The 11,537-nt window shown below is 41.2% G+C and overlaps 1 protein-coding gene across 1 annotated transcript; it reads right to left on the bottom strand.

Annotated features, from left to right (window-relative positions):
- Window positions 1–628: 628 nt before the first annotated feature.
- Window positions 629–11,292, bottom strand: ZCCHC24 (zinc finger, CCHC domain containing 24; the record flags this gene model as incomplete). The annotated part of the gene is made up of 2 exons (XM_010281379.1): window positions 629–742; window positions 11,128–11,292. Coding segments are annotated over 2 exons (279 nt in total), but the record flags the coding sequence as incomplete, so codon positions are not given.
- Between the last annotated feature and the right edge of the window lie 245 nt (window positions 11,293–11,537).

Here is an 11,537-nt window from a genome sequence, read left to right as displayed (position 1 = left end):
TTTTGCCCAAGCCCTGCCCAAGCAATGGTAACAAATAGAAAAAGTCCAAGAAAGCAGCAGCACAAAACTCTTAGACTTTGTAAAACAGGGAAAACAATAATTTTCCTTCTTTTATGCTGTGGCTTGTTTCATCTTCCTTTGTCTTGTCATATAATACGAATAACGTTCATGTTGTGGGCAAGTGCTTGCAATTAGTGGCCCCACAGCTATTTAACCTCTGCAAAAGCTGTACATATAACATATATTCCTTGGAATATCATACCTTGCCTATTGAATAGTACTTCATTTCACCTGGCCATGACATAGGGTCTGTGTAAACAATCAGCAGAACCTGCAACCGCGGTTCTGTTGTGAACACTATCAGTAATGCTTGATATATGTGTGTGTGTACATATATCTATCTAAATTTACATATATAGGTATGTATACAAATCATAGTCCTGTAAATACCTGTTGCATGCATGCGCATGCACAGGAGAAATGTTACATTCTATTAATGGTAAGGCATATTATTAGATAGGCAATATTGGCAATTATTTTAGCTTTTATCTTGTTGTGTTGCTGTTGATCGCGTGCTGCCAGAGGACCTTTAAGGATGACGGAGATGGGAAGAGGCCACTTCGAAGGTTTATTGCACACGGCGGCAGTAGTAGCCCAAAACTTTGCACTTCTCACACAGATGCTGGGGATGTTCTTTGCTCTGATCTGAAACATCCAGGCCGTCCGGCTTTTCCAGGGGTCTCTGCAGTGAAGGAAACCAGATTAGATCCAAGGTTTTGTCACTGTTACTCCTTGCATGTGAAGCCTACTTTTATGCTTAACTCAGCTTTCTCCTAGTAATCATAAAGGTACTGTATTTCTTTCCTGAAGGGATGAAATACTTTTTCAGCTCTGCATTGGTTTGGAGTGGCCTCACAGCCTTAATGTCATTCTTCATCATAAAGGTGGTGGTAACTTTGTTGTAGACAAATATAGCCCCCAATTCAGTCTTCTAGTAATTTATAAAAGCAGTAACACAGTAGAGTTTATTCTCTTGGCTGTAGTAACTGAGATGTCCCAAAGGCATTAACACCTCAAGTGTGGGTATTCCATTACCCAGCAATGCCAGCAGGGGTTACCAATGTTAGGATTAGCTGCTACGGCAAGAAAACTGTCTTACCCGCACGCAGATATTACATAGCTAAATGAGGTTTTCCCAATACTCAGTCCCATATTTCTGAGGCTGAAATTTTTGAAGCAGAGCAGCTGCAAAGCTATTAATAAAAACAAAACAAACCCAAACAAAAAAACCCCAACCTCACCACACAATCGTTTGTCCTGAACTAGAGTAATTGACTTGTACTTGCTTGACTATGTATTTTTAATAATATTTGTGAAATCAGAGTTGGAGGTAGTTTTGGCTAAACAAGGGAATTAAACTGCTTTGTTTTCAGTACATCTTTGTTCTTTTATTTTCCATGACATGTAAAGTGTTTCACAATCATTCTGAAAATAAAATGCCCACGTTAAACATTGCAGTAAGGTTAAGTGTGTGGAAAGTCTAATGGGTAGAGAGGCGATAGAGATGTGAGGTAAAACATCATAAAGTGCACCATTTGTCTGAAAAAGCAAACAAAATTCCCTAACCCATAATTTTTATGTTTTTGCAAAATGTACCTGACAGACTATTTCATTGCACAGTGCCTTCCCATGAAGACAGCAGTTGTTCTATGGGACTGTGGTAGAGACAGCACATGGTGTGAAATCTGAAAACAAGCCATAAGCTCCTCACTGTTCTCACAGGGATACTAGACTCTTGCTTATATCTTCAAAATATGATTCTTGGAGCAGGGGGTGGATAAGTATAAATTCCAAAATTATGGCCATTTATCTTTTCACACCTTTCCTAAATCCTAAAGATTTTCCTTTTATCTGTAAAATTTTAAAGTACACCTGATCATCTAAGTTTTCATTTATAAGTTCTACAGTCCAAAGCCACCCACCTGAGACCCTGTGGATAGGAAGAATAGAGCCATTCAAAGCTTTTTTTTTGGCTATGTCACAGTGCAAGAACAGCTCATAATCTAGAGAATAGAAGGGTTTCTCAGCTCTCTGAATAGCTACAATGAGACAAAATATATTCTGTTATCCTGAACAAGAGATGTCTGCAAATTCTTGCTTGGTTGTATTGGATTATAAGTGCAGCACTCATATTGCACAGCTAGTAAAAACAATACATGAGAGTAATTCAGTGGTGATTGTCAACGGTTTGTTATTGATTCAGTGTTCTTACCCATGATATTGCCTAAAGTTTCATGTGTCCTGGGACACATACTATATGTTTTTGAGTCTAACTTCATTTACAATTTAATTGCAAATTGGATTCCCTGTATATCAGGTAGGGGAGAAGGAAGGTAGGTGGACCCCTGATTTCTGCTAAATCCTCTAACCTCCCCCTGCAACTCCACTGAGCTTTGAATGACTTGTTGGAAGTTGTTGTGTTAGGATTTGCGATGAGAACCAGCAGTCCTATTTCCAGGCTTGCAATCCAGCCGTTAGTGCAGGCAGTGCTTCTGCCACAACACAGACAAGTTGAATATTTATTCGGTCAGGAAAACTGCCCTTCTGCCTTTTCTACCACTTATTCCACCAACATCTGCCCATAAATTTTCTTCAAGAATTTTCATTACATAAATGTAGTCCAAGATGATGCTCAGGTTCAGGAGTCCCAGGAGTTAATTTATGCTCCTCAATAGAGAATTTGAGAGTTTTGAAATGCTACACTTAAAACAGGCTATTCGACTCTGCGCTGATTACTTCTACATGCTAGCTGTGTTCTGATTAAAGAGAAAAAATACAGCAGTTATCATGTTTATTGATATAAGCCAGGTTTTTTTTTTTAATACGCAAGGCCTTGGGAATCATTTTTCCTGGAAATAGTGCAAAGGACATTGGGAATGCCTTGAAGCGCCAAGAGTTTTTGGACGGTTTTCAGAAACAATAGCTCTCCGTGGTTTGCTTTCCCCCTGCGTTGATTGAGCTCAGCTTTTTGGCCTGCAAAGCATTTCGATTTCAGAAATGTTATTGTTACCAGTGTGTTACGACACAGGGACTGGGGAGAGAGGGGTTACGAACGCAGGAAAGCAGGTTGCCAAGGGCCAGCTGGAAGGAGCGGAGCCCGGGCTATGTTTCTGGTGAGGCAGCGGAGGGCTGAGGCTTCAAAACTGGTAGTGTGCTTGTATGGTTTGTGTCCAAAAACCACCTCAGTCCAACTTTTGCATAAAATGAAGTCCCAGCTTATCCCCCTTTGCTGTTTTTTCTTCATGGGTTTCTTGTAAGGCAAAAAACCCCCTTCAAATGCCCTGAGAGCAACTGTTCTTGTCCTGCTGCTATTTGTTCCTAATTGTGGAGGACTTTAAAGTAATACCCTTACACTCTTGCGACCTTTCTTCCACCATGCTAAAAGGGTAGGACGTTAGCCAAAGAGCTGTGTGTCCATCGCGGTTGGACTTCCTTGGCACCCAATGGCCTTGGACAATTCTCACCAGCTTTGGTGTGGTGGAAGCAGAGGGGAAGGAGAAGACGCTGGCACGAGACGGCTGTGCCGGGGTCGGGCTGCTGCGCTCGGTGTATTAGTTTTGGGACTGCCTGAATTGCGCAGAAAGTCCAAATAGCTGAGCAGGCTGCGAGAGTTCTGTGCTGCTGCGGAGAGGCTGGTAGCATGAAAACTCAGCCATGTGTTTGGAGAGGGTGTGGAGAAGCAGACAGGCTACTTGGCTGAAAAAATAATTCCTTTCCTTAGAAAGAGGTGAAATGGAGCTTGTCAAACAACATAAAATCCCGCTATGTTTCTCTAGGAAAGGTATGCTTTTTTCCATTAAATGGAGAGTTTAAATATAATACTTAAATTTTCATTGTCTTTTTTTCAAATGGAAACATCCAGGATCTGGCAGTCCGTATTTTCAGTAAAGACTACAGGGATGAGCACTCTTACATTCTTCATGTTTCTATGTCTTTCTTTAATTTTCTCCTGGTAGTTGCCTGGTGGAAATAATCTTGTGCAGCTCCACCAGGAAAGCATTTGGTGGTAGTGACTAAAGCTGTTGCCTCAGGGGAACGAAGCTGAAATAAATTTATATAGCAATTCCTGTCCTGCAAATTAACTTTTGATTGTGAACTATTGCTGTCCCGGTCTACATGTACTCAATGAACTCTGTATTCCCCACAAGTCAGCTAAAAACCCCAAACTCTCAAAACAAAAAGCGCACCCTTATGAAGTGCTTAGGCATCAAGAGAAAAACGTCACTAGGATATCCTTGAGGAAAATTGCTTCCGCTAAGAAGCAGAATGGAATAATGTGGCTGCTTATGTTTGTATTTAGAAGATTGAAATTTTTTTTTTTGCTGTAGAATAGAACAATTTCATTGCACCATTGGTGGGTAACGGATTGCATCAAAATTCAAATGTAAGACTCATTACCTCAAGTTTTAATGGAGCAAATGACATGATTAAATGACAGATTAGACACGTGAATAGAAAAGGATTCTACAACTACAGCTGGCAGAATAATTGTTAGGTTAACAGTCTTAACAGTTATAACAGTCAGGATAACTTACAGGATAACAAGCTAGCTATGCTTCCTGCAAGACACACATGCTATCATGAATTTGTACATTTTAAGTCCAATAAAAAATTATGCACTGGGGAAAAAGGATGAAATGCAATGTGCATTCTTGAGCAGCAGGCCCTCTGCTTTCCTGTCTGCCTGGGGGGCACAGGGACATTAACGATGCCCTCATCTGTCGCTCTGGATCTGAGAGGCAGTGGTAAGGCGGGTGCAGGTCAGAGGCATGATGCTCAGACAGAGCAAGCAGCCTCTGTCAGCAGCACGCCTCTGGGACAGGCCAGCTAGGAATGCACGATAACCGCATGAGCTTAATGGTGATAGAGTTCTGAGAAGCAGCAGTCTGGAGTGATCTGTATTCCCGCTGCTGGAGCACACAAGTATGGGCATGCTGGGGAGGGTTTAGTAAATCTAAAGAGTCAAAAGTTCCTACTTGTAGGCCTGAAGCTGTTGAAAAGTATATTAGGCTTGAGTGATCAGACCCATCCCTCCCCATGCCGAGAGAAAAGAGGTGGCTGTGGATGCACTCAGGTATGGGAATTGTGATGGGACCACTACATTGACCATGGAAGTAATAGCTTGGATAGGATGAAGAATGTATTTACATACCAAATTATTTCCAGTCCAACAGTAAATTCCTGACAGCTGGAAGAAAATAGTGTCCAAGAGGACAAGTCGGTCACCAGATGGCTGGTTCTGCACCAGTGCAACAGCTGTCATCACAAACAGCACTGGAGTTGGCCACAAAGTCAGAGAAGAAGCCTTGATAAGAGGCCAGCCAGGAAGCAACCACAGGCGCAGATGCTGCCGCTATAGCGGGCAGGGGAAGAAAATGAGAATTCAAAGCTTGGCATCTGGGCTGTTACAGTGCCAAGAATGCTGGTGAATGGCTGTAAGGACTGGCTCCATCACTACAGCAGGGTAAGAAGGAGCATAAACAACTACAAAATCCAAATTCCTTGGAAGAATAAGAGGCAGGTTTAAGTCCCATCTGAGATGTCTGTTTATGTTTAGAGTAGCTACCCAGCTAACTACTCAGTAACTACCCAGGAAACTACTTTTGGAATAGCCATAGAGCAGCTTTGTCAGTGTAGCTCTTTGGTCTCCTACTCCTCAATCAGGCTTGAGCTCAACAGGCCTCCAATTTTTGCCCCATGTCCTGTGAATTCCTGTAAGCACTCCCACGGGGAGGTTTATCACTTGAGGAATGTGGTGGAAACGCAAAAGGAGGAACGCAGTGGCACAATTTAGTCATGGAAACAAAAATGCATGCAGAGCTTCCTTGGGATGCGGAGCAGTTTTGCAGCTCAGGTGCAAAATCAGCCACCTGATTCCCTGTTCTGTGGATGAGCTGGGGAATGAATGGCAGCAGCTCGGCTACTGGGCTCTTGTGTTACTTCTTGTAATACATGCTCCACCATCTCTTTTTTTAAATGCAGAGATTTAGAGCTGTATTTATAGAGCACTCTGAAGTATATACACAGCTGTAAAATTGCTGAGAAGACTTTTCCTGCCCCAGAGAGATTAAAAGCTCATTCTCACAGATAGGGTATGTGAGTAAGCGCGCAGGGCTGAATTGAGACATTCCTTGTGGGGAATTGGCACGGGATTGTTTCCTGGAGTGAAATGAGCCTCCAGGAACAAAGAGCAGGTGGCAGGGAAGCGTGGCTGCTCTCCTCTCCAGGGACCCACTAACGAAAGGTATGCATAGGAAATCAAGATTTGAGCATAGCTGCACAAGCCATTCACAGACCCAGCATATGTGCTCGAATGGCTACCCCAGAGCTATCCAGGGTGGAGATGATTATCTTCAGTACTCTGACTTATCGCCTGAGCCACTTTGGTGAGAGTACTCAGGCACGAACCATCCTTTGTGAGACAATGTGGACAAGCCCTACAGGACTGAAAAGTCCATAGATTAAGGAAAGCGCCTGGGAAAGATGAAATACAGAGATGGAGATGAGGACTGGAGAAAAGGGCAAGCCTGGCAATTGAGAATAAACTCCTAATTCCCTGCAACATATAATATCAAGCAACCCTGAAATCAGGTGTTCAACTTTTTTCTCCAATATTAAGGGTGATGTAGCAAGCCTTGGTGGCCCACATGGTTATATTTCATCTATTGAATAGACTCTACAGAGGCTGATCTATTTGGTGAGAAACTGGGGGAATGCAGAGATACTCACTTGGCCATACCAGAGGATGGGAAAGTATCCTCAGAGGTGGTTGCTGTGTCTCGTCTATATTCACACCTTCCTTTAAGTGTCCTCTGCTACCCCAGGGTCGGATGTGGAACAGGGGAGTTTGACCTGACCTAGTATGAGTTTTCATGCTGCATATACTATTGTGAATGGAGACTTTTTATAATATGCCCTCACCAGGGAAATGTGGCATCTCACTGGTTTTAGATATTCTGAGCAGTTAAGTGATTTTTGTAGTTTTGGAGGCTCTTGTAACTTGACATAAGGATAGTTAATGCTGAGTGATTATCATCTGCTGATAAAATGACCATTATTTTTTTTAAATAATGTTCAAGATACCTTTTTATCTGTTAGGTCATAATGATATGTTTACCAAATGGCAGGGCAAGGAGTAAGAAAAGGAGATGATGAATCCCAACACATTGCAGAGAGGAAATATTGACAAGATTGTTTGGAAATAGAGATCATTTATTTCACTAGAGGTAAATACTGTCTGAGCTTGAATGGAGGTCAAACTTCTCCTGTCTGGCCAGTTCATCTGGGTTTTGTTAAATTGGAAAAAAGAAAATCCATTTATGTATTACTTGTACTATGATCACATCACACAGTGTGGTGACTTTGCAGTGAAAGAATAGACACTACGAAACGGCAACATTGATTTAATTTTCTTGAATGGGCTTAAAATGGCACAAGGGGAAATGTGGCTTCTAGGGAGAGGCAGCAGTTTTTCTCAGAGGAGTTGTTTAAGTTGGAAAAACTGTCTAATGGAAGATTCAGATGAAAATGAAAATACTTTGATCCCATATAATAAAGGCAGTAGGAACATATAATTAGCTGAGGACATCCACTAATGCACTGAGGGGAGGGAAAAAGTGATTGCTAAAAACTTCTAGAAGTGCATAGGAACTGAAACATGAATGAGGACTCTTCTACGGTAGTTGCCAACAAAGTAATCAAAATCGACAGAATAAATAGGAAATATATACAGAAAATGTTAAGGTGGTGTAGCAGTGCTAATTAAAAAAAAAAACCCTACTAAACCAGTGTTATGAACACAGTAAGGGTTTTTTTGTGCTTTAACTCTCAAACTAGAAATATTAGACTTTTAATTAAGTATCTTTCACTGTGCTTTTACAAAATACAGTCATTAGTATAAGAGTACTGGTGACTGGATAGAGCATATTTTCCAAAATGGTGCAGAACAACACCAGACAGATAAATGCTGATAAATCTTAGAGATAGTCTGGCATGGAGCTGGGTGCTTGGACAAAAAACATGTATGGGTTAGCAAACACTAGGCTCTGTCAAGAAGCAGCGCTGACCTAAGTTACTCTCCTTTGCTGCTGGCTCTGTGTGTGTACTGATGATGTTTTCTTTACTGTTTGGCTATTGCTGATTTGTTTAATCAGAAGCAGCACAGGACAACTCTGGAAGAATGAAAAAGAATAGAAAGAATGATGATACTAACACTGAGAAATAGAAGCAGACAGAGGTGAGGCAGAGACAGCAGGATGTAAAATCTTTCAATTTGGGGTTGTAAGTTCAAATTTTGGGTACAAGCACTAGTGACTGGCTGCAAGTTATTTATATCTGGAAGCCTAGTTGAAATATACTCTTGTCTTGAAGATCTCAAATTGCTTCAATACCTACTAGTAGGACATGAACACATGGACAGATAAGAAGAGCAAAGTTCTTCCACCTCCTGAGTTATGGTGTCCTTAGGAAATGACATGGAAATGTAACGATGGGGGTCAGCTGTGGAAACCTGCACTGCACATGCTTTGATTTTTCCCTGGAAAACACCATGTGTATGGCTCCAAGGCAAGCACAACTTACAGAAGCACTGTAGACTGCAACAGTTTCACAGTATGTCTTTGACTTTAGTACTCCTATGCAGATTAGACTCCTCCAGCCCTGCCATGAGGGGCAACTCTGCCCAAGGGACAACTTGCAAACCTTCTTTACTACAAAATATGTATATTCCCAAGTCTGTAATGCCTTTTGTATAGCTGGGATGGGATACCTCTTGAGCGATTTCTTGTGACCTTTTGAACAGTAACATAAATGATGGAAAGAATTTAGAAGAACAAGGTAAATATTTATAAACTTGTGTTATAAATCAGTGGTCTTGTAATTTCTCTCACCCTCAAGACTGTACTTCCATGCATGTGATAAATGACTTCATTGCTCAGCCCGGATTTTGGTGCAGTTGTCTACACAAGCTGTCTAAACAGAGGCAAGGAACCAGAGACCTTGGAAGCTTTGAGATTGTCTCATGTAAATTAGTGAAAGAAAATTGCTTAGCTTTCCTTCCATGTATATGCTTCCATAAAAAGAAAGGTCCTTGCTTTTTCTCACTTGCAATATAGTTTCCAGTCACAGTTTTGTTAGGGAAATTACACTGCAGTTTCTAAAGATGACTTCTTGTTTTCAGGTTTGGAAGCACGGTGGCATTAGCCCCGAGAAAGGGGAATGGATCACATAACCTCAACTGGCCAACAGAAACAAAGATATTCACTGGCTCAGACAGGGAATTATACAAGTTCCTTGTCAAGTAGAAAAATTCCCATTATATAAAGAAGAGGTTATCATCTTGTAGTGAAGTATGTCAAGTTTAAACCAAGGCTTCTGTCACAAGTGTGGCAACCTTCAAATGCTACATTTTAACCGCAGTTCGTATTGCTTCAAGGGATTAGCAATTCTAAATCAATATTTTGGCTGCCTATTGGAATGCAATATTGCCATAGAAGCTGAGCCAAATCTTGCCCTTAGAATTAGATGAATATGCAATGCGTACAAGAGGAGGAAAAAGAGTTCATTTGATATTCCTGGGTGGGATAAAGTTTAATAAACTTATTTGTATTGCCTTGTCCTACTTATTGCGATGAATTTCAATATTCTTCTGTCTTTTCATCATAATAAAGTCACAGTATCCTCCTTAAGGATTTTTTTTTTTTTATGACACCCTCCCCTCCAAAATCTCATGAAATGGTATGAAGTGTTCCTTATGAGCCCATGGAAAGAGCTTTTTATAGGAATGTTGCAAGCACTTAAGTAACTAATGAGACACCTAAGGCTCCTGATGGAATTTCCTTTGCACCTACTGCAAGTACGTCCAAATGATCTGTCTATGGTTTGAGCAGTATCTCTGAGGGGGCAGCAGGTAACTTGACCCATGCAGAGCTCTACTTATTACTGAGGTTCAGCTAGGATAAATTACACCTGAGGCAAATCACACCTCCCAGACTATTCTACAATGTCTCACCTTTTCCATCTACAACAACTTCTGTTGCGGAAAACCCCCTCAAATTTTTCCATGATGGCAAAATTTATTTTTCATGGAGTTGTCAAAAGTGACTTTCTGAGTGAAAATTCAGCTTTGATAGCCAGTCTGTAGCCTAGTTTGTCAGAGAAACCAGGGGTATGATCTCATGCAGTTGGTCTGTCTGTCTCCCTCTAAAGACCACTGAACTGGTTGACTGCTTGTGACCAATTCTCATGGGATACAAGCAGGAACTGACAGTCAGTTTTCCCATTGTGAGCTGGAAATGCAGGAAATGACCTCAAGGGAATAGATACAACTGTGACCTGCAGGGAGCAGGAAGGACGGCTGTGTGCGTACCATGTGAGCTATGGCTGAGAGCATGGCAGATACAGCTTTCCTGGCACAACTACTTCCTAGACTTGACTCTTTCAGCTTAATAAAAGACTTTCTCTTGAAGTTCTTTGCTTGGGCATCACTTGGTGTTATGGAAGCTGAGAAATCTCCCTTTAACCAGGCTGTCTCGCTTTACTGTCATTAACCAAGGAAGTCTGTATGTAGGCAAGAGTCATCTTAGCATTGTTCTCTTTTATCACTAATATTTATAAATAGACATAGCCCCTTGACTAAATCCAATCTTATTTCAACAGGTGAAAAAAGCAGTCCACATGTGACATAACTCCACTGACACCAGTGGAATGAAACATTAAATTACTGTAAATATGAAGAGAATCAGAAGAACTAGGAGGTCCGTTGCTACTTTGATCTTGTTTTACTCCATCTCAGATTATAAGGCTTCATAGTCTGTTTCTATAATAAAGGCAGGTAAAGATTTTGTTTTGGAGGTATTTTTACGGAAAGACAGGGCATTTGAATTTTGCAACTCTGATGACACCAGTCCAGATTTCCAGAACTGAACAGCAGCTCACTTAGGGAACAATTTTTTTGTTGTGTGTTGTAGTCCACGTCAAATCCTGTTTAAGTCTTACCCACGTTTTACAAAAAGTCAAGAGCATTCCTAGTTCCAAGCCTGTAGGCTAGCACGTCTGCACTTCTCCTACCTGTTTGTGAGGATAAACATTAATGTGGCACTTGATACATTCTTGTCCCATGTTAGCCCAGGAGTTTCCACTCATCCATTTTCTCTTGCATTTGGGGCATTTATATTCACCGAAGCAGCGTTTCTTGCCCTGGTATGGAGTCAGGCCTTCTCCTTTTGGACGAGCCTACAAAACAAAGGAAAGTAGCAATGAATGACCAAAAAGGCTGTGGGAGAGTAGTAGAAAAGTAGTGTGTTTTTTTTTTTTTTTTCATTAGGAAACTTTGGGCAAAAGATACTGGAGGCAGACATGAAAGTCATATCCCCTTAATGAAGACTTTGTATGTTGAAGCTCGAGTTCTGAGAGTTACTTCCGTGAGAGGTGTTCAAAAGATGAACACTTGTAACACTTGTGACACTGAACGTAGTATT

This window comes from Phaethon lepturus, unplaced genomic scaffold, assembly GCF_000687285.1.
Source record: "Phaethon lepturus isolate BGI_N335 unplaced genomic scaffold, ASM68728v1 scaffold4342, whole genome shotgun sequence".
Lineage (NCBI taxonomy): Eukaryota > Metazoa > Chordata > Aves > Phaethontiformes > Phaethontidae > Phaethon > Phaethon lepturus.
Note: the sequence above shows the minus strand (reverse complement) of the source record. Positions and strands in the feature narration are given on the sequence as shown.